The 23884-nt window shown below is 38.4% G+C and overlaps 3 protein-coding genes across 7 annotated transcripts; 1 reads left to right on the plus strand and 2 right to left on the minus strand.

Moving 5' to 3' along the window:
- The first annotated feature begins 3177 nt into the window (after positions 1-3177).
- LOC124304061 (uncharacterized) lies at positions 3178-6468 on the plus strand. Its single transcript, XM_046762006.1, has 3 exons — positions 3178-3624; positions 4497-4838; positions 6076-6468. The coding sequence occupies exons 1-3, from the start codon at positions 3244-3246 to the stop codon at positions 6304-6306; spliced, it is 954 nt and encodes a 317-aa protein (XP_046617962.1). The 5' UTR covers positions 3178-3243; the 3' UTR covers positions 6307-6468.
- On the minus strand, positions 6142-14436 carry LOC124304064 (putative uncharacterized protein DDB_G0282499). 4 transcript variants are annotated; one of them, XM_046762013.1, is made up of 6 exons: positions 10994-14436; positions 10681-10888; positions 9550-9770; positions 9392-9456; positions 8073-8253; positions 6142-7920 (listed from the first exon to the last, which is right to left on the minus strand). In XM_046762013.1, the coding sequence occupies exons 3-6, from the start codon at positions 9736-9738 to the stop codon at positions 7729-7731; spliced, it is 627 nt and encodes a 208-aa protein (XP_046617969.1). In that variant the 5' UTR covers positions 9739-9770; positions 10681-10888; positions 10994-14436; the 3' UTR covers positions 6142-7728. The 4 variants fall into 4 exon arrangements, with proteins under 4 accessions (XP_046617969.1, XP_046617968.1, XP_046617970.1 ...); XM_046762012.1 differs by lacking the exon at positions 10681-10888; XM_046762014.1 differs by lacking the exon at positions 10994-14436 and having other exon boundaries at positions 10681-10962.
- Positions 14437-14803: 367 nt separating this feature from the next.
- LOC124304062 (uncharacterized) lies at positions 14804-21751 on the minus strand. 2 transcript variants are annotated; one of them, XM_046762008.1, is made up of 6 exons: positions 21513-21751; positions 18646-18747; positions 17461-17669; positions 17318-17385; positions 15862-16051; positions 14804-15686 (listed from the first exon to the last, which is right to left on the minus strand). In XM_046762008.1, exons 1-6 carry the CDS (start codon positions 21601-21603, stop codon positions 15501-15503), a joined length of 846 nt encoding a protein of 281 aa, XP_046617964.1. In that variant the 5' UTR covers positions 21604-21751; the 3' UTR covers positions 14804-15500. The 2 variants fall into 2 exon arrangements, with proteins under 2 accessions (XP_046617964.1, XP_046617963.1); XM_046762007.1 differs by having other exon boundaries at positions 17318-17669.
- Positions 21752-23884: the final 2133 nt, after the last annotated feature.

Genomic DNA, 23884 nt, shown 5'->3' on the forward strand with positions numbered 1-23884 from the left:
TATTGTAAACATGAACCAGGAACCACGGAGCGATTGTCCTGGAAGTCGAGAAATTTTATTAGCGGACTGACAGCTACCGAATTTGGGGTTGCGCGAAAAACGAATTGAAATAATTTATTGTAAACATGAACCAGGAACCACGGAGCGCTTATCCTGGAAGTCGAGAAATTTTATTAGCGGACTGACAGCTACCGAATTTGGGGTTGCGCGAAAAACGAATTGAAATAATTTACTGTAAACATGAACCAGGAACCACGGAGCGATTGTCCTGGAAGTCGAGAAATTTTATTAGCGGACTGACAGCTACCGAATTTGGGGTTGCGCGAAAAACGAATTGAAATAATTTATTGTAAACATGAACCAGGAACCACGGAGCGCTTATCCTGGAAGTCGAGAAATTTTATTAGCGGACTGACAGCTACCGAATTTGGGGTTGCGCGAAAAACGAATTGAAATAATTTATTGTAAACATGAACCAGGAACCACGGAGCGATTGTCCTGGAAGTCGAGAAATTTTATTAGCGGACTGACAGCTACCGAATTTGGGGTTGCGCGAAAAACGAATTGAAATAATTTATTGTAAACATGAACCAGGAACCACGGAGCGATTATCCTGGAAGTCGAGTTTCACCGCGTAGCGGACCCGGAGCGCGGGATCCGCGAGGTTGAGAACCCGGGGTACTCGAAATTTGCGGAGCGCGACTCTGATCCGTCCGCTCTACTGCGCGGTTGTTTCCAGACTGAGGAATTCGGCTAGCTGATTTTGAATTGGTGACGTCATTTTTTGAACGTCCGACATCCAAACTATGGTTTCGAACTTTGATACTATGTATGATGATGTATGATGTACGATGTATGATGTATGATGTATGAGGTATGATGATATGATATGATGTATAATGATTTTAGCTTTCACATTTCATACAAGAAATACGCACTTTATCTCTCCTGCCGATTCCAGACTCAAGCGGCCAGGCCCTTCGATGGTCAGCCGTTGACTCAAGATATATTCTTCAGTGAACGGGTCGGCTAATAACGCTGCCGTTCTGCGACAGTTGGATGATGAAAAATTTCGCTCGTATCTTTCAAATGTGTGTTAAAATACACTACGCAGCGTTGAATACCATCTCATATACGAAGCATCCATTTCATCTCGTTCAAAATTAGCGCATCCGTGATGTATTACAGTTACTCTGAATTTTTTTCCATCCGAATACTTTTCGAAAAACAATTCTGCTCCTCTACCCAACGCAGATACTTCACTTGCGACCAGCTAAAACAACGTTTCGATTCTATGCCTATGAAAATTCAAGATCGAGAGAGCAAATGAAAAGTTGTTTGAATAATTATGAATACTAATGTTATGGAATACATCGAGCGCGCGTCGAATGGAATCCCATTTCGAAATGAATAATTCGTCTCTTTTCATATCATAGCTAATCTGGTAATATAGGTAAATAGGATGGTTGGAGGTGTTCGGAAATGGTAAGACATTTCAAAAGTTAAAGTCGACGATGATCCGGTGCATCAAGTTTATCGTCACAGATTTTCGTTTCCCATGAGGCGTAGAGTATTCAACAACGATAATGCAGTCCTTAAAATTCATCATTCATCTCTGACTGGAAAGCTAATTCGCAAGGCGTAGTATTCTATTCTATTTGCATTATGAGAAAAATACCCGTACTCTACATACACTGTTTCTAATCCCCTGCTACGTTTGGTTCAATCCCCATGCTTCCACAGCACGATTCGTCGGAAATGTTTTTGATTATCCATAATAAAATAAAAAAAGTAACAAAGCTCAAATTTATTGTTAAAGCTCTAATGAATATATCAAACTGCGGTCGAATCAATTCATTTATTGTTTGCACATGATCTCTGTATATTTGATAAATTATTCCTAAATACATTGAAACATATGTATTTGTAATGAAATATCATGCAATGGGCTGTGTAAACTATAAACTATAATTTCTATCGAATAGCTGCTTTTATGTCAACAGGGCTTTGAGACTCAGTTCAGTTCGTCCTCCTCCTCGTCCACCTCCGACCACCTCCAACAATCGCCAACCACCTCGAACAACCACCGATAACCACCTCGGGTTGTACCTGGAATAGCAATAAATATTTTCAGTATCAGAACACATCAAAAATATTACGCGAGGATTAATATAATCACAGGTTTTGTTTTTTGGCTGTAACTTTTGATTCGCTGCTCGCAGCGTATCGGGACTGCGCTTAATCGATTCGTCTCCCAAAATTACGTCTGATTAGTGCCAGAAAGAAGTCATTCCAGCACTTTTCAGAATCGCGAAAATTTTCGCCAAAAATGGAAAGGGGTTAGCCTTACTTTTTTCTTCATTTTTGGAGCCAAAAATTTGTGGTCTCAGATTCGACTTGTATGACCCTTTCCTGACTAATTGGATCCCCAGGAACTCAGAGAACGCAGCGAAAAGAGCGTGGGATCAACAGGAAAGAAGTTACGAAGGAAAAAGCACCTGCTGAAAAATGTCGCAAACACAGGTTCTCGTTTTTTGGCTGTAACTTTTGATGCGTTGGTTGCAGCGTATTGGGACTGCGCCCAATCGATTTCTCTCGCAAAATTACGTCGGCTTAGTATATGTAAGAATTTATTGCAGCACTTTTCAAAATTGCGAAAATTTTCGCCAAAAATGCAAAGGGGTTAGCCTTATTTTGTCTTTATTTTTAGAGCCGATGTTTTTTTTTTTGTCTCAACAAAAGAAAAAACTGATATAGACGGACATAGAGATAGTAAACGCATACTCGAAGGACATAAATAAAGGCCATAAGATATAACGGTACGGCATGAATAATCAACAAATCAAATGTACCAAACCACGTCATTGAAATAGTGAAACGGTTTATAGTTTGGAATGGGAAATGTGAGAGCTATATGTATAAATTCTGTGATTGGTTAGTTAAAGTTGTACGGTATTTTCGGAGGTTAACTAATGTAGGGAGCCTGAAGACGAGGATACCAGACGGCGGAACATGCATAAGGTGTACTGTTCATATTTTTATCGCAACCGCAGATCTGCGGAGGCCATCGCAATTTACTTGAGATTATTATTACATCCTAAGACAATTATCCCTCCTTTGTGCCGCAGCTCGTTCTTCGCCTTGTTCCGTTGTTCACCTTCAAATGATTCTTATAGTCTAGATCTGGAATCCACAATTCCAGTCGGTTCTAGTACGTCCCTTGACTCTGCGAAGCTAGGCAGCATGGCTCCCAGTTCGCGGATCGTTTCCCTGCTAATTACCTGCAGCCTTACCGTTTTCGTAACTTATCCGGCCCGCGGGGCTGAAATATCGTCGAAAATTGACCTCGACGAGGAGCTGACCACACCGCCGTCCACCTTAAGCACCTCCGTGCTGAAGGCGTACGTCGACATCAATCAGGGCGGAGGACTCGGCCCTAAACCCCAACGAATCTCTTCGAAACAGCCGCCACGTGGATTCAGACAACCCGCAGGGAAGCCGGCCAATAACCATGAGGACGATGACGACGAGAACGAGTTCGTCAGCATCGATGATCTGTTCGAGGGAAACAGGCAGCAGATTCATCAGAACCCTTTGACTGGTTCACCCGCCGCCAACCGTCAGGTAAGAGGACTGAGGAGACTCGCTGATTGGGCGGAATCGGCTATGAATACGTTTGAATTAGCTATTACTACTCCATGGGATTATCTAATTCAATGTTTTAGCAGTTCTGGGTTAATTGTCATCCATGAATTCATTGGAAAATCTATTCAGTAATCAAAATTGTCGGCATTGTTTTTCGCCGCTCGACTGGATTTTGATGAGGTTTAGCTCTCACAAGTTTAGCTTTCACAGAGTTATACAATTGTTCTCCGTGCGATTTATAGTTAGTCGAATAAGGGAAAATAAAATCAAGAAACTTAAACTTAATGTTTATTCGTCGTAATAAAATCTATTTAACTTTCCAATGACAGTTCAAAGATAAGCCGAAAGATAAGCTGTCTACCTCAAGTCTAACAGGTTTCCATGCCAATTTTAATAATCTATTCATTTAACATGGAAAAATTTTAGTTCTATTCGTAAAATATTCAATGTTTTTCAAATTCATGCATAACTCCTTGGAGACGATTCTTCAAGTTTTCCGAAACCTCTGTAACAAAATATCGTTATCATCACTAGAACACACTAGGGAATTGTATTTAAATGATTTAGAGCCGATTTGGGGGATTAATGTTAAAAAATTTGTCCGAGCCCTAAATAAAGACCACCCTATTATATATGTATACATTAAATGTGTTTTCATGTAACTTTTCTTAACATTGTTGAATTTCCCGATGAATTTACATTGAAATGAAAATAAGAATTGATGGTATTGATGAACAAAAATGGAAAATAAAAAAGGGCATACCTACGTTGTTATACTTGTATCGATAACTCCAAGAACTGTTAGACTAGAGAAGTACATCGCGTGACTAAGGTTGACCAATTTCGTGCAGGGATTTTACGGAACTGAGTCTGGAGTTAGGCCAACGATTATAAACAACATTCACGTAACAATAAACGCCAACAACTCCGGGCCCGGAGTGAACGGCTGCAAAAATGGCGTCTGTGACGTCAGGGTATCCTCGAAACCCGACGCCGAGGGAAACGTGATAACAAATGTTCACCTGAGCGTCGTCACCAAGTTGAATAAGCCGCCGGTGCAGGTTACCGATGTTCCTGTGATTGAAGGAACGGCGGGATTACCAAGTCCCGATTTCGATCAGCTCCCGGCTTTTCACTTTGTCGATCAAAATGTTCGGCATACTGGCTCCTTCTTCGACAACAACATTCCTCAGGTAATGATACCTAATTTCGCAACAATGTATCTGCTTTCTGGAATGAGATTACTTCGTGCTAATGTGTATTAAAAATTCGGTTTTCGAATGATTCATACACCTCTATTTCAGAGAAACGAATTGATTCAACGTCAATCCATTGAAGAATTACACGTGACAATTTCATATTTATTCATCAGAAGTATAATATTTTTTTTGGAGTAAAAGACAAACATTATGATTCACAAAATAAAAATATTTTAATCTAATTGCTTTCGTGAAATTTCGATGTGCGAATAAGATGTTAAAATTACGAAACATTATTTTTCCTGTTCTCTTCAACTTTTGACGTTAATTAACAATTTCTTCTGGTCAGTTTGTTGTTAGCTCAATATTCAACTCAGTTTTGTTTGTTTATCAGCGTTCTCACCGATGATACATTTGTTGCCGTTCATTTTTTCTTTATAAATTTTATTCAATTTGTGGATAAACTATTTGAAAAAAATTCCGCTATCACGCATCACGTTGATGAATCTTTATATTTATATGACTGTAGATTCCTTTACTGAAAATAATTAGAGATTTGAGGAATCGAAAGCTGAGACAAACGATGAACTTTACATCTAATTTAATTAGATCATCGAGTAATTTGGGTGAAAAACGTTTATTTGTTAATTCGCATGACAGACCATTTGCAAATTGATAATAATCAATAAATTGAAGTGAGTTTCGCCCAAAAAACTCGTAACGTCGGCTAATTCCTATATATATTTTCTACTATATACCATATACTATCTATTATGTGTCTCTACCATATTTGTCAAGTTAGTTTACACTGCTGTCATTGCGCATTAAAAGTCAAGGCTAGTTCCAAACCGCTGAAAAAATAAATCGAACGACTGATCGCACCAATTAATTACAGGTGCACATCAGAATAATTTATTAAGCATCTCAGCTTCTCACGCGTGAGACGGAAAGCCCTTTTACATCTCAAGCATAAATATTCAGTTTCGCTACGAATTATCAAAGTGCTGATGTAGCGCTTGAACGACAATTACTGTTTTTGAACAATCCTACAACGTTCTGAAATAACGACTTATTATTATGCGGTGTAACGTTAATAGCACGCCTGCCTGTGTAATTTAAATTCATTTCCATATACGTTAATTTTAATTAAATTCAATTCAGATAATCACGTGAAGCTGTGCCAGCTGTACAACACAGAATAACGGATTGCTGAACTTTTTCTCACTTATAGATTCCAATTCACAGACAGGACGTTGACTCCTGGTATCACCAGCCGCAACCCCTTTTTCAGAGAGCCAGACCCGTTTGGTATTACGGGAGAAATTTGGACCGAGGTTTCAAAGAGTCTCGCGGATCTTGGCAAGGCCCTCGTGGGTGGACGGAGACCGGAAATTGGGGAATTATTGACGATAAAATCGAACCACCCCTCAGCAAAACGAAACTCAGCAACGAACGGGATTGACGGAGACTTTCCCAAGTGATTAGAAGTGTCTATTTTACGCATTTCATTAAATGACTTACTCATTCTTCATTTTATTCATTCTTGACGTAGGTGTAATACCTGCATGGTAGTAATAACGGTAATCAATAAGACATGATATTAAATAAAAACCTGATTGACTTACCAAATCTTTAAACTGAACCATATTCCACTCCCAGTCCTGCGTACCTGACTTATTGTTATTCTTTGGCTGATGAATTTGGAAGTGAGATTTCATATTCACGGAATTCAAATCATTGATGACGCAAAATTTTCGTCTGGTTTTGGATTAGTTATGGAAGAGCTGGGACACAAATAATGTCTTCGATTCTATAATATGCAGAATATTAAAGCGATTATTTCGCGTTTGTGTTATTGATCTGAGTGGTGAGCAGTGGCGCTGTTTGACACTTCCGATGCTTCATTTTCCGCAGTTCTTATTCCGAATCAAATGGTAACTCGATAATCGATCATATTTCCTCAAATGCACGAATTCGGTGAGTGATATCCAACTGAACCCAATCTTTATTCAAAACAAAATGATCCGAGATCGACCTACGAACTTGTTCTAATTTTAAGTGATTCTCATACACGTTCTTCGTCCGATGCCATCACGACGCCTGGCCGAGTATATTGGCGTACGTGAAATTGCATTGGGCAATAGCAAATCACTAGTTACCACTCTGACGCATCTTATACTGCGTGCATTATGTATACCAAATAACGAATTCACAAATCGCTCACGTGTATAGCGATGAAGAACAGTAATGAAATGGATGAACGCATATTCTGTGAAAACAGCTGGAACATGACGTGATAGGAACAAAATCGACGGAAGAAACTTCCGATTTTATGTTTCAGGCAAAGACACTTGTTAATCAGACTTATAAATGATTGCATTACATGGGAAAGTATAAAAATTCTCGTTAGAATAAGAAAACTAATAACAATATGTTCATCGTACAGAATTCTTCATACGAAAGTCGCGGCACTCGGCACAAGAAGACAATCATGAATTTACGATTTCGACGTTTCCATCTTCGAACATTGGATGCTAATTTCCATATTTCTTAATAATAAATTGAATAATATGCATACGCACAACAGATTATGACCTAATTCTACATGCTGAGGTACATAAATCTGATCTGTTTCATCGTTAGAATTTCACGCCGCTCAATTTTGCTTACAACGTAGGATTGATGCATTATAGAGAACCATATTAAATGGTTCATCGGTGCGGAAACATTGGACGGAAATTCGAACAATTTAACAGTAAACAAGATTTCAGGACGTTAGTGAGAACGGAATTATTGATCGTGCGAAACGCGCAGATGACTTCAATGAATAATACTAGGATAAACTGACGTAATATTAACATCGACGTATCCGCATTCGGTCAAATTATTCTTCGACCCTCTCGATAGTCACCTTTCTGTTATCATTTATTTCTTTGACATTTATTTTACGACTGTAGGGCTTGCCATCGGGACCAATTCCCGATATCGATTTGGAATTGGAGAAGGTTGAGTAACTGTTGCTGTTTTTTGACCCGGAAGCTGTTTGAGAGAATTTGGATTTGGCGCCGGGTGAAGCCTAACGAAAAATAGAAAACTTTCTTAATTACATAATTTCGCTTCACACATAGCGTCGACCAACAAGTCTTCCTCTCCCGTTCAGAAAAGTGAAGAAAGTGACTTCCCGATCAAGCTGTTTCGATTAGCATCTTATACCGTTCAAAAGCTCACCGAATTGATTCCTGGAATTTCACTGGTGCTATCCTGGGCAGTATTACCAGCAGAACTTAGGTGATTGAAACTGGATCCATAGACATTGGGGAAAACGTTGTTAATTCCAGATCCAAAATTGTTTGGAAAGTTGAAATAAGCCGGAACTCCATATCGCATGCGATTATTCTGATTGAAGGACCTATTGATACAAAACAATACTGTTGAAGATATTGGTAGGACTTTCATCTGGGGGTGTACGTTTAATGTTTAATGTCACGATAAGTTAATGAATTCCGAGTGTCATCAGAATATCGTCACTTCCTATAGATTCTTTAATACTCGGCTTGGGTCTGGATACCCAAGAATAAAAGTAGGAATCCCCCCCGCCCCTATCAATGCCTCTCCGCGGGTCCAAGAATGAAGTAAGAGTCCATCTGGACAGTTTCGTTGCTTGATATGTTTCAACAAATTCCGTCCGTGGAAAGTGTTAGTTGATTAGGACTTCCCAACTCTACTGGTTTATACCTAGTTGCTAGTTCATTTACCGTTTCAAATGAGAGTATGAAAGAGACATAATGCCGAAGAAATCACAGCCAAGAATAATAAATATATCAAAATGGAAGGCTATTACAGAGAATGATTGGATTCAATATCATCTTTGTGAGGTTTGACCCTTTTTACATGTTTTCTAATTTGATTCGGTTAGTTATATTATATGCGAAGTTATTGTTGAAGTTTGGCGAATCTTCGAAATTCGAAACTCGCCTTATCACGTTCGAAAAGTTGTGGCGGGCAGCTAAGTGTGCTGATTCATAAAACACTGAAGAAAAATAAACACGAAGTGAAAGTTTAAACAACGCAATGCGTGCTATTGAATAAGAAGGTCAAGCCGGTAAGTCATCGTCACTTCTGAGTATGATTACCCGAAATCGCAGTATCTTTCTACTACGTAGAATAAATCATGGTTAAAACGCATAGTCGTGCAAGTAATGAAAACACTAGTAGATCCGCATGAGACAATGAAAACACAAAGTAAGCTGTTTTGTCGTTACATTAATACGTGACCATATTCGTGACTAAAAATAAGAGTGACGATATGCCTGGTTTGTTTCTACAGGTGCTGAAATTAAGGCGCAGGTTGAGTAACGCCGACTTATTTGCAGAAAAATTTGTATCTAATGTAGTAGAGGTACTCACAAAATGATACCGAAGGAACAGGAAATACGAATATGAACCGTAATCCAAAAAAATGTTCATCGCTAGTTAGATACAGATCTTCTTGCAATACACGCGTATTAGGTTTATTTGTAGGAAAAGTAAAATTTGTTTCATATTACGGTTGAAAGGGGCCCTTGGATCGAGCGCCGAATGCCTCCTGCTGCTCTTTGAGAGGATTGTCATTCTGCCGGAAAAAATCTCAAAAGTTAAAGCCGTACGATGGAAAATCAGTGATTTCGTACCGATTGACTTAATAAAGAAAAGCAGGAATGTCCACCTGAAAATCCTCCGTTGACGCGGTACCGAAGATCGTTTTTCCAGTGGAATCGATGTAGGAGTAGCTAACCACTCCAGGATTTTCAGAGTCAGTGTGTACTTTGTAAGACCAGGAGGATCCCGGGTTTCTAGAGGACGATGCACTGCTTGACGAACTATATGTTGACTTGCTGTCCCTGGTTAAACTCATCCCTGAGCTGCTGTATTCTTCCTGCGAGGATACTATGAATATTGAAAAAAAAAAATTAAAGAAAATTTATAAAATTCATTACAGTATTGAATGTATAATATTCTTCGAAAATACTACAATCGGGTAAAAAACATGGATCAGAAGGCTGTCGACAGTAGTAGGAATAACAGAGAAGCAGACTGATTCAACTTATCGTTAGTCAAAGTGTTACTTTTTTCTTATCTTTCAGTGCGATAAATTCAACCAGCAATGAAAACCATGAAAAATTAGGATTTTGTTTCAACGGAAATTTAGATTTTTGATTTCAACGGAAATGGAAGCTGACGTTATCAGAAACAGAAGATGCTCCGTGATCCCTCATTTTACCAATTGGTTGTTTCTTACAAATGTGCTGAGATTCGAGAGACATCGGCATCGTTATAAGCGTACATGGCACGTGTTAAACAAAGTAGGAGCTATTCAAAATGGTATTAAAAAATTTTACACACCTTTTGCTCCAGCGGACTGCAAAAGGATATTTACCATCACTAGAAGGCAACAAAGCGCGCAAGTCCACTTGGCGCTCATTTTAGCTAGAAAACTTGTAGTGTTAAAAAGGATAGAAAAGCTTTGATGGTTTACTTCGTTAACTTGTACAGTATGACTACACCTTGTTGATATTGCGAACTGGTATGCTCTTATCACACTCTAAACGTTGATGCTAATAACTGGGGGAAGCAGCCACTCATCAGGTTATATAGGATCAGTAGCTTCTGTTTACACTTCAGGTCTGTAGCAGCACGTTTGGCTTAACGAGGTTCAATACTTTTCAAGCATTGTCAAAATTTTCAATCAAATGATTTGAGAACACTCAAAACCACGAAAAGACTGTCGCCATTTGCGTTTTACTGACAGTCGCGGGACGATTTTTCTCAATAATACAGTAATGCCAAGAACCTTTATCGTCACTGATTTCGAATCCGATGTCAAAATTTCAGAATTCAACACGGTCAATCCAAAATAGCGGATCACCCTCGTTGAAAAATCGGTTCGACTTTCATGATAATTCTTACGTTAGGCTTTGAGGAGTCGCTGATCCAGATTCCAAAATCGAAATCCGGAAATTCGAAATGGAGGACCCAAACTGGCAGACATTCTTTGTCAATATTGGCTGGAATTCCATGAAAATTAGTATTCTGGGGGTTTCTGGACAGCAGATCAATCACTCATAAATGGCATATTGTTATTTATAAATGAAGAAAAAGTATATACATACCCAGATCACCTTCCATTGCTTCCTTAGATTGTTTTTGAAGAAATCCAAAACACGCTTGCCTTGTTTCGGCCGTTCCTAATTGTTTGTGGAAGGAAAAATATTTCACATCACAGAATCGGTAGCTAAACTCATTCACTCATTCTACCAATAATGTTTTAGATCTACGACGATGAAGTTCAGAGAATTAGACTACAGCTACGGGATACGAAATGGTAGATACCACAAAATCACCTGCCATCTTTGGGATTCGAATTTAAAATTGTGAATTAACAACTCCGATTCTCGAGTTACACATTTTTACATGAAATTCAAAGGGACTTTAACAAAGTCAGGCCTCCATTTTCAGCGTTTAGATTTAAATTTTAGGTTTGAAATCAGCAACCCTCAAAACTCTGTGGTAGAAATTTGTTGCAATTTGAAGCTGCTTCGCGAGCAAATGTTTGGTTATTGCTATGGCATAAGTGTAAAGAGCTTACAATATAAGAGTAAAAAAAACTAACCCTATTTAACAATAATATATTGCGTTTTGGCATTGTTCAGCTCTGCAAACATATTATGCATAATTACACATCTTTCTTGATATTCATTGTCAGTCACTTCGCACGGATCGAGCATAAGATTACATGCATCGAAAATGTAATCTACTGGTAATATTTGAGACATCGCCCTAAATTATTGTATTCCTTTACTAGGGCAAAAGACCAAAACGAAAATATCATTTTTTGTGCCAAATAATACAATTTACGTAGAATAGCATTCAAACCGTTTATAACTTCCTTCATCAAGGAACAGCTTCTATCTTTATCGTTCCTAAAATATCCTCAGTCACGCGAGTAGATCGTCATCCCGAAATTATTTATCATACTTTATTGGAGAAAAATTATCCACTGAAATGTAATTACTAACTATTTTCCAAAACCGCGGCCACTGTGAAGAGGTCACCTGTGGTCAACCATGCTTAGATATGTCCTTTAAAAGTGAAAAAACTTATTCTGAAATTGCAAACCAGTTGACGGTCAAGGAATCATTTTTCTGAAACAAATGTTCTTTGCTTGTATCAAAATCAGTTACTAGTGACTTATTCCAATGAAACACACGGCATAATGGAATCATTACAAGTTCAGTACGTTTTGGACATTAATATAAACATGCCCTCCGAGATATATAAAAATATGTACGCACTTAAAAAAAGCCAGAAAGGACCATATTGCAAAGTTTCAAGCACGTGTGTGACATTTGGTTTTCTAAAATATCATGCATACTCTTGGAAACCTGAAATGCTGGACATGAACCAGGCTACACCTGTTTAAACTAAGCAACCACTTCTCAGAAGCAGCTCTGACGGTCGTCGCGTTTTTACATGATAAATAGTTGAACAGCTGGTTTTTTCTTACTAGAAAAAAAAAGAAATTAAGCTTATCAAAGTAGCTCGCTCCAAGGTGACATGGAGCGTGCAAATGCTTTGCTTATTATTATCAATGTACGTACCTAACGATAAGATGTAGATTTGAAACCGTAGCTACAGTGAAAAAGCTGAACTGATGGTCGATGGTACATTTGATGGTAGCAGCTGTGGCTGCGTAAAAACCGTATGACACTGTCCGGTGGTGGTCAAGTGGGCACTATGTAAATTTGGAGATTGTATCTACTCTACATATAGACTACAGACTCGTGTCAGTTGTACGTAATTCTTTTAAGGTACATAGCAGAAATGGAACATAGAGCTTTGGTACACGGTTCATTGGTGAACATTAATAAACGGCCAGTCATACTTTGGTATAAGGGAAATTGATTGACATTAAACTGGACAGAAGATTTTACGTCTGCAAATAAAAGATATAATATTACTATAGAAATATATGTGAAAAATCGTGTATTATTTTGGCTTCCTTTTGACAAAGTTCTTCTTTCAGAATTTCCACGCTGTGTGAAACCATTCATCTTATTGTAATGCTGTCCACTTTAACTTTTCAATTACTAGCAACGCCAAGTAGCGTAACTCGATGAAGACCGTAATATTTTGATGTATTTGATATTCATTACTAGTTATACGACTAGATTATTAGATGAGTTTGACGTTGAATATAGATTGGTGATACGAGAGCCATGATAATACAGAGACAAGTTGGCTGGTCATAAAAAAAATTCTACCCGGGTGATGTGGTTGGTTGAGAACAAAAATCTCTTATGAAAATTCTAGGGGCACAATCAGTATTTCACAAATTATCAACTTGAAATCCAATTACAATTGATAATTGAGTAATTCTGGTATGAAACTGCAAGTCGTATCGAAGACCATCAGCAAATTGGTGATAACAAGCTAATTCAGGTGAATTTTTGTCGGAAGGCTTCAATTATGTCCACATTCTGAGAAATTACCTTTCGGAGAAAATGCGAATTGTAACGTGACTAATTAAGAATATACATTATACACATTTAGTACATGTATTTACGTCGTATGTTATTTTAGCTAACATTGGTCTCTTTGGTACATTCTAAACTCGCAACCATTCTTAATCAGCTGGATAAATAAACTGAATCATTAACGACACCAAAGAATTACACGTGCATTTCATAACGATTTATCGACTGTCTCGATTCTAAACATATCAGATGAAAACACCTTCTAATTATCAAATATAAATAATTAACTCTATCATGAATATTATCAACGTGCTGATGTTATAGCGTAGTGTCAATTGTACACAATGGACTCACTGTATAATCTGATTTCATTCCCGTACAACTTGATTTCAATTAAATTCAATTCCAGTAATTACGTCACACCGTAGCAGTCGTACACGCAGAATAATGGATTACTGAGCTTTTTCGCGTGTGCAGATACCAATTTTCAGACATGACGTGAACTTCTGGTATATTACCAGCAACACCAAACATCTTTCGAGACAACTGTTCGCTATTACGCAACGAATTTTAATCGAGGCTTCAAATACTCAATACTTCAATAGATCTTCTTCCATGTTGAATGAGTCACGAAAAAACGCGACAGAATCAATATTTCCGACTCTATGTGTAGGATATAAAAGATATTACTATCTGGTATAATGCTAATTTGTGGAGCTAGATTACCCGACAGTAGCGAATGCTTCATCCTCTGCAGTCGTTCTTATTCCGGATCGAAGTAGGTAAGTGACATTAGAATGTACCTAGTTTCCGTCCTCGCCACTCAATTCATATCGAAATGACTAATTCATTGGTATCAAATTTAAATAGAATCGACTGAAGATTTGAGTATGAGAAATAAAGGGTACTGTAACGATTCTGAAGTGAACAGAAATTATAGACGTGTGACGAATGTTACTCTCATCTTATTGCAAACCATTACTGAAAATCATCTTACGCAAAACGAGAAACGATCGAGAACGAAATGATCCACGACCGACTAGCGGACTCGTTACAATTGAAACATACCTGCTTTTGTCTGATTCAATTACGATGTCTTACAATCAAGAAACACAGCGTGTGTCACGTTAATAATTAGTGAATCACTAGGTATTTTTTTTAGCTCTCGTTACACTGCTCGCATATTGAGCAACACACAAAGAGCGCACATGTATACAGAGGTAAATTGTGCGGGGGAAAGTTGAGCCTCAGAAAAGACGGTCATGAATGCACGATGCGATGAATGTGGGGAGAAGGCCTTGGAGTGCCCCGTAAGAAATTACTGCGTTCCTCCGTATACGCCTGTTATAATATCCATTGTGCATACAATGCCGCGAAACAAAAACCGTCGGCAGTATCGTGTTTCCAAGTTGGACAATGACAAGCGCACGAAAATTTTATATACGATTCTTTTTCCATGTATTTTTATTTTTTAGTCTATATATATTTATTACACACGAAAAGCTCGCTGCAACAATTGTTTCCAGTAAATTGAGCTATACGCATACGCGCAACAATTGATACGAATTAATTCTACCTTCTTAAGTAATTATTATATCTGCTTTACTTGCTAATAATTTAACGTCACTCTATTTCGCTCGTTGTATCGCGTTGCATGAGATTGAAAAGTATGGGTGAAAACTTAACCCATGCAACAGTGAACGCGATTTCACGACGTGGGTATAATTGCCGAGAATAGATTTAGATTACGGATCAAGAGTGATCGAAATAAATAATCATACGTAAGTAACGATATTAAAAATAATAAAAATTTCATCAATATACCCCGGTGACATTTTTCTTCTTATGCGGACACCTATCGGTGTTTCGAAAGAACTGTGAGAACAGAATTTCCTAACTTGCCAGATAAAATTCAAGTCAGTCGAGATAACTTGAGTGAAATTTCACTAGGGTATAAGTAACATTATTCTCATATCATTGATATCCTGGCCAATATGCACGGGTATAAAAATTTACCAACATTGAATATCACATTTTGTAACAATTGACCATTAGGCGTATCTAATTATTCGATACTCATGATATGTACTACGTTAAACTGTCGTATAATATTAGGCTCGACGTGTAATGTGCTCTTTCCAAATCATTCTTCCAGCTTCTTGCGCGTTACTTTTCCGTTATCGTTTACCACGGTCTCCGTTGATTTGTGACTGTATCTCTTACCATCAGGACCGACTCCCGAGGATGACGACGAGCTTGAGGAGGTTGAACGGTAGTTACCTCCCGATGTAGCAGGTGCCGTTTCATAGTAGGTCGTTTCACCGGAGTCCTGTTAAGCAGTTGAAAATTTCGTGCTTCAACTTCACTCGACACAGAAAGTTGATCGGCCACTTTTCTCTTACAGAAAAGTAAGGAATGGGACGTATTGATTCGCGGAAATGTCTAAGCACGACTGTCCGATTGCACCTTTGTGAGAATATAATATGCCATGATTAAAATCTCACCGAGCCTATCACACCATATTGTGAGGATCCATCTGAGCCGACACTGGCCGAGGAAGCGGCATAATCACTGTTGGCATTGGGACCGTGGCTCATGCCATTGCGGACGACATCATTATTAGCGAAGGGAAAATTGTTTGGGAAGAAATTTGGTACTCCTCCATATCCCCCGAAATTATTCATACCGTAGAACCTGTTAATAGTGTAACAGAAAAAACGCTTTGTTGAAAATAAGGGGAGTACTTTCGTCAATGTGTATTCGGGATTAATTTCACTTTATTATGCTAGTCCATTGACCCTGTCACAAGGACACCGTAACCTCTGATTATTCTGAACCCGTTGATAATTGGGCGCACCATGCTGCCGCCTTGTATGACCTGCACCTCCTCTAGATTCTTCCATAGTCAACTTGGGCCTGGATACTCAAGCGTACAGGTAGACCCTTGGCCAGGGCTGGACCCGCTCGGAAAGGGCCGTCATTAATGCCTGTTCGCGGATCCAAGAGTATCCGTTACGCTTATCCCGGCTTCGAACGGGAGCGTAATAGAGAAAAAAAAGTACCGAAGAACCACCACCGAGAGAAGTTTTTACAGGAGAGTGAAAAGCTCCTCGAGAAAATGGCGGGATGAAAGGTTGCCCCAAATGGGTTTAGCCTCTTTTGTACTTATTTCATTCGATATTTATTTGTTTCAACAACGAGAAATTCTTCCTGATATTTTATCAATCTTACGAAGCTGCGATTAGGTCAAGTGATATTTAGAGGCGCTGAACCTCGTTGAAAGCGTATTGGTCATACAGTCACGTCTGTAATGCGTCGATGAAAAATAAACACATAACGAAAACTTCCAAAGCACGTCGTTCACGTCGTATCTGCTTCAAAGCGTGCGATGAAACAGGGTCTGCTTTCGCCCTACCGACGTATGATTAATCAGGAAATATCTTATAACCGTTTTAACCAAACTGCTCGTAAAGCTGACATCTACTCGCATGCACAAAGCGAAGGTAACAGTCACGATGCTCATTAGTTGAGAAGCAAATGACTGTATCTTATGTGTGAAATAAATAAACAATGGTCGAGTCGCCCAGTCTGTGGAGTAGATAGAAACACCAATAAACCACATATAGTTGTCAAAATGTAAGAATATAAGCCGTTGTGTAGTTACAATAATGTATAGCTGGTTTCATGCAAGCTAGAAATGCGTGTGGTGTCTGTAAGTGTATAAACAAGTCGTTCAAAAAATGTATACTTGTTCACGGGACAATGGCCGTCTAATTACAGAGGCCACCGTCACCGTAGTATTCACGAAACGATAATGGAGGAACATAAAGTAAAATTCTTAAGCATAATTGAAGGGAACGTTTATTTGAGTGCAGCGTACATTTATCATTAGCAACATGCAAGCGTAATTCCTATAATACACATGCAATAAATTTGAGAGTAAAATTTGTTTCAACTTACGTCGGCAAGGAACTCTGGATCTGAGCTTGAATAGTCGCCTGTTGAGCTTGAATGCTTTTGATATAGTCCTGAACGAAAGCTTGCAAGTTAAAGCCGTACGCAAGAGTAGAAAATAAAGACTGATAAATTGGAAAAGCACCAACGTTGGTTTGAAAGTTTTCAGCTGGAGCGCGACCGGTAATTTTTTTCCCAGTCGAATCTGTGTACGTGTATATAACCTGTCCTGGATTATCGGGATCAGTTGTTGTCGAGTAAGCGAAGGATCCTCCTGAAGGGTTACCGGAAGTGCTGGTAGATACAACCGCTGCACCGTCTCCGCTGGTTACGGTTTGGGTTGTTCCCTGACCGGTTCCTGTAGAAATTACGGAAATTGAGCAGTGCTCATGAAATTCGACAGCATCCTAGACGAAAAAGTTCATTGATGATACTGCAGGCGAGTGTAAAACTACATTTGAGCTGATCCATCAACTTTCGGCCGGCCCTAAGGGTCAAAATTTGGACTGGCAGCCATTTGGATATGTTAAAGTGTAAACTAAGATACGGGAATCATTCAATTTTTAGGCATTCAATTATTATCGTTTACGAGAAAAGCATTGATTAGTTATGTCGCGTCTTTGTCGTTAAACCTTGGTCATCGAATGTTCAGCACTTAGTGTCAAAGACAAAAAATATGACCTCGTGTTTTTATGTTAAAAAAATCTGATCTCGTATTTTTTGGCAGTTCCTTAGGATTCATCTCGACTTTTTCACGTAAGGAACACCAAGAATTCGAAAATGTGATGAAATTGATCCATATGTTTTTCATAAAGGATAAGGACTTGAAGAAACAAAAATTGAACAATTGTCATGTCGCAGTGTTTGCAACATATCCAAATTGAAGTCAGTTTGATATTTTCACCGTAAAAGGCTGGTCGAAGGTTGATAGACCGGCTCATCCGTTACCCGGGGGAAAAGTGCTCGGTGTCACGATGTATTGCAAAACATTTGCGTCGAAGCATAACGTACTAAAAAATCGAAACGACTATGAATAAAAGCACATGCGTAAAAGCGTTAAAATAAAGATGACGGATTAAAACTTTATCAGCAACTCTTTGAATAATTTCCCGTAAATAGCGAGAATGAATTGAAAAACAGACCAACTCAACTTATTGTTAGTCAACGTGTCGATCTTCTATCTTGCCATTGTTCAATATTCAATTGATCCAAAAAATGGGAAAAGCTTCCCAGAAAGTTATCTCCGTAATCTCAAATCGGAGATATTATTTCGCCGACCATCCAAACTGCTCCTGAGAAACTGCAATCTATCAACTTCTTATGACTTTGATTACCTGAATTGCTTGTAGAACTACTGCTGTAAGCGAATGCCCGTTTTTTCCTGACCATCGAAGCGGCTGCCGAGTCGAACTCGTTGAGGCTTCGCCGTTCTCGAACTGGCAAAAGAAAAAATTTACAACATAATGAAAATTTCACTCGATCACAAAGATACGCATTTACTCAACTGAATTTTGTTTACACGCGAGACAGTCTCTTATGGTAACCTGTATCAAGGTTATATCGCACGTCTCGCGTGAACGTCATCTAACTTATGGATACAGATATGCGTGTCAATAACGGTTTTCCACAATATAACGCAGCTGAATAAACCATTCGCGAAATGGCACGCTGTTGATATTTTTAAATTTATCATGTGACAGTAAACATGTTTATGTACGTGTTTTGCTTTTCCTTATTCACCGACAGCGGAGAAAGAGGCTTTAGAAAATTTTTGTTCGCGCCATGTTACAAGTAGATGAAAAATTATACAGCAAAACGGTGATTAGATCATAGATCTCTCGTGTAACGAGCTCTTTTTTCGAGATCTTTGCTGTTTCAGGGTCTACACATCACTCTGGCTAAGCTGGAGAGTTTATAATATAAACTCAATATATGTCGCAACTTTTTTTTACAATTAATTTAATATCTATGTATACTAATTGTGGGCACTTCACGAACTCTTAGCTCTCATCGTCACTGCAACATGATACCTACAGCGCGTGTCTAATGGCATAAGGTCGTAGTGACCAAAAATACAATTTGGTAGCAAAAGGGGGTAGAGTTTTATTTTTTATTCTGTAATGTTTGCTCTGAACATGATCGAAACGGATAATTGTATTGAAATCAAGATTTTGAAAATATAAAGGCAAACGGTCGTATGTTAGGCAGATGCAACCTTTTTCCATTAACAAGTATACATGAAAACAAAGGTAGCCACCATTTTATTTTTTTTTCTACTGCTCTAAAAGCTATTGGAACGCATAGATTAATCGAAATCTGCGATAATTCAAGAATCTTAGAAAAAAATTATCGCCGATAAATCTAAATGATCGTAACCGCAAATTTTTTCTTTCCCCAATCAAAAGGCGTTGGTGAAAAACGCCTTAAAGACTACTGCAATACATAAAAAATTGAAGCTAACAAAGTTTTTTATGGTGAGGATGTCGATCTTATAAACGAAAATTATTCAAATCGTTAATTATCGAAATTATAAGGATAACAATAATAACTTTGGGTGGTTATGCCCTTATACAATTAGTGTAGTAGATATTTTTTTTCATTTCTAATCAGGAGCAAAAAGTCGCATCCACTAGCATATACGACCTTTTGCTTTTAGTTGATAAATTTATACTTGAGGTCAACAAAAGTGGAAACAATTATTCTCGGTAGATGCGATCTTATGGATATAGTTGATAAAGGTTTTTACAGCTGAGTCAGTAGTAAAAGGTTGTATCAACAAGTACGTACGACCTTTTTCTCTTAGGTTTACTGGTATTAAACTTCAACGTTTCTCACCATATTTTCATGTTTTAAGCGTAGATACTTTCAAGAAAAAAATACACGCCCTTGTGTCTTTTTCAACAGCAAAACGTCGTAAGATGGCGCTTACAACCTCACACCATTAGACAGGCGATATATTGTTTTCGAATTTATTCATATGCGTGACACTTTCACGAACACTAACTAATAGTTTTCCACGAATTCAGGTTAATTTCGATAAAACTGCGATTTCATGTTTTCTACGAGTACGAATGTGTGTCACTGTAAGCAATTAGCGGTATTATGACTTTCCATCGACTCAAGAACGATTAGATTAGAATTGAGAAGATCGTGACGACCCATGCATGCTGGCGCAGTAAACCTGCTGCACTATCAAACCGTAAAAGCGATACGTGGCATCAAAGAAAAACTAGTAAGTATATATAAAATATGAAACCAATATATGTTTCAGGGATAATCGTAATGTATTTATTGATATATATATATCTTCATTGCCATATATCACCCATTCAATGCAAACACTAACTGGTCAATAAACGAACCACGTATTTCGCAAGTTTATTCGATATATCTACGCACAGCGATTTGTTGGTCAATACATGCCCATTACTTAGGTTTACTCTGTGGGAAATAAATAGGTACATGCATTAACAATATATTGGGTGTTTGTGGTGGAATTGCATGGTGATCTCATAGCGTCTTGTTATGTGTAAAATGTTCAATCTAACAATGACAACTGAGTATTAAATTTCTTGCGAAAATGAAAGGAACAAAATAAAATTCACGAATTGAAAGATAAAGCGTTCGTGGGTTAAGGTGCATCGCAAACTTGTTCTAAAAATATCTGTATCGCGCATCGACGGGTTAACGCGATGTTATCGGGTTCAAGGTAGCGTATCCATGTTGGTAAAACACGAGATTGCACAACGAGACGCATCGTGCATTTTTACGTCGAAAAAGTGGCATCTAAATGTGTGGGATTTCTTCGTCGCCGGCTCGTCTCACTTCCGTTACATGTTTATGTCCAACCTGACGACCGACTGATTGGATCAGCGATTCCGCAAAAACTATCGCAACAAGACTCGGGAAAAAAATTCTCCAATCAGTGTAGTACCCAAAAGCATAGATGAAAACGGAAGCCGAAGTTATCGGAAAACCATAATTATCGGTGGTTCCGGGTTTTACTGACGTGCTGTCTCTTTTATACTCGTTAAAATATGAGATAAGTGAATTCCTCGGTTGGACAGCCGACGCCGAGTCGTTACCTCAGCGTCTACACGATTGCGAGTGAAAAACAAATTTGGTATCACCGAATTCCGACGGAGCAAATTAAGAAGACTTTGAAAAGAACTAGGTAAGGTATCGAAAGACATCGACTCACTTATTGTTTCGGGTTTCGAAGGGGTCGCCTCGACGGCAATATTTGCTATCGCCAGGAGGAGAAAAAGGGCGCAAATCCACTTGACACCCATTTCTTTAATGAAAACTCGTCGAGCTGAGAAAAGAGTGAAACTTTGCCGGGTTCCTTATCCAACTTTTACGATATTATGCTACTTCAATACGAATGTTAACCGGTCTGGTCTTGTTACACTCTGGACGCTAATGCGAATGACTGCGGGGACTGGCCGCCCATCAACTTATATAGCACCGGTAACCTCTGTCTGCGCTTCAGTTCTGCAGACGTTCGATCGACGTAACAAGCAACAACACTTTGCCGGAGCTCTCAATTGCACGATTCGAAGAGTCCAGGTGAAGCACACTGCCCGAGATTGTCGCACTGATATGGTTTTTGCAGCAGCATCATCTCGTATTTCAGAATTTTCAAACTAGTTAATACGGAAATATTGCATCGAGATTATGCTGATTTCCTCCCACATCTTATCGCAGAACAATATTTCATATATTGATCTTTGCTGTGAAAATCCTTATCAGATAATTCACTTAATCTAACGTGAAGGGCTATTATGGTTCCGAGCATTGTGCTGTCAGCTTTTGTCGAGCTCAAAATATTGTGAACGAATATTTTGTATGAATAATATGTACCTAAATCAGAGGGTTGAAATACATGGTTAAAAGTTGTCAGAAACTTATATCTATTACATAATGTATTCCGTTTCAATGAAACTCCTGAAATTCGTTCAAATCCCGAAATAGTACGAAACTTTTTATCCGAGCATCGAATTTCCATGTCGAGTTTCTGTGTTGAGAGAAACAGCATTGATATTTCGGCTGTATAATTCGACGGAATGATGTAACAATTTTTGTTTCTCAGTTTTCTCATTAATCAGTAATCGCGATAGAACGTCTGTACTCGCCTCGTTCATGATTCTTCGTATTTGAAAAATCCAAAGCGTTGCAATTAAAATGCGATCAAGTTAACTTCCAAAGATCAATGCGCCTTAATTAATGTAGACAATTACTTTTGCGACTATATTTTTTTTTGAGATACATTCGCGGGTGAGCGGAATTGATTAAATTCTGATGTTGTTTGCTAGAAAAAGAAGCTCTTCTAGCTCTTCTCGAAGAGCAACTGTACATGCAACTTGTAAACTATGTCCTTAGCTTGCATGGAAAATCATGAAAGTAAGAAACGGATTCAAAACCGGTTTTCATATACCGATTTGCAAAAATTATTTTGCGCACTGGCTCAATTTCACCTCAACTTCGATTATTCACGTTTAAGGATATATATATATATATGTATGGGATGTACAGTCTGTTTGAAAAATGTATTGGAAGAAAAACATTATGGAACAAGGGTGTAGACAGTGCCACTTGAGTCAATCTAGTTACAGCCAACTAAAGAAATTCATTGGATAGAATTAAAAGTTTTCAATCAGTAAATTTTAAAGTGTAACCACCTCATTGTTTCAACTATATCATAGAAATTACGTTACTCTACTATTTTTCATCGATTATATTTTAGCTCATTTTATTTGTAATTAAATTTACCGGCGTTAATTTTTCCGGACGTTAATAACAAGCTGTTTACACCTTGGAAATTCAATGGTTAAAAAATAATGACCCGAATAACAGATACTTTGTTAATCACATTTACTTTAATTTCCTTCAGGCGCGTCCTATCAAATTTTGTTATGTTTCTTTTTCGACATATTCGTGACCAGAGTGTACACCCCGTACATCGTTAAATTAATCGTTATACCCATCGTTTATTTTCATCCCGACCCCTGCGTCACTAAGTATTGCGACTCGAGACTGCAGCTGCGGCGTAAATCCGACAATTAGACACAAATACTTTTGTTAATTTTCCACATCGCAATAAGTCTATGCAAAACAGGCTGGAATAATCGTGAGCATATCGAAGTTTCAGGGGTCAGTTCTTGGCCTCGCGGGGCATGATTCTCTTTGCATTGACCGTGATCTGTGAATTTATGGATCTGGTACATGCTAACTTGCGATCCTATATTGTGCCTACGGTATACGTAAAATAATAATAATTTCTTGCTCGCCGATCAAACGTGTAACAAATTGAATCCGACGTTCACAATCGCTGTCTGAATCATCCGTAAAATTATTAATGCGAAGAAAAAAAAATACGAAGCGGAACATCGTGGTTCCCATTTTTCAATTTCTCCTCCCGAAGGGCAAGTCTACGTGTCAGGGTCATCGGGAACAGAGACCGATGATCATAGTCGACGACCCGCAGAGATAGAAACTATTTAAAGCCGGCAATAGTTGGTGTCAACAACGACGCATGGCTGTCACGTGCCGTGGCAATCGATCCAAGATCAT

Source organism: Neodiprion virginianus, chromosome 4, assembly GCF_021901495.1.
Source record: "Neodiprion virginianus isolate iyNeoVirg1 chromosome 4, iyNeoVirg1.1, whole genome shotgun sequence".
NCBI classification, from domain to species: Eukaryota; Metazoa; Arthropoda; class Insecta; order Hymenoptera; family Diprionidae; genus Neodiprion; species Neodiprion virginianus.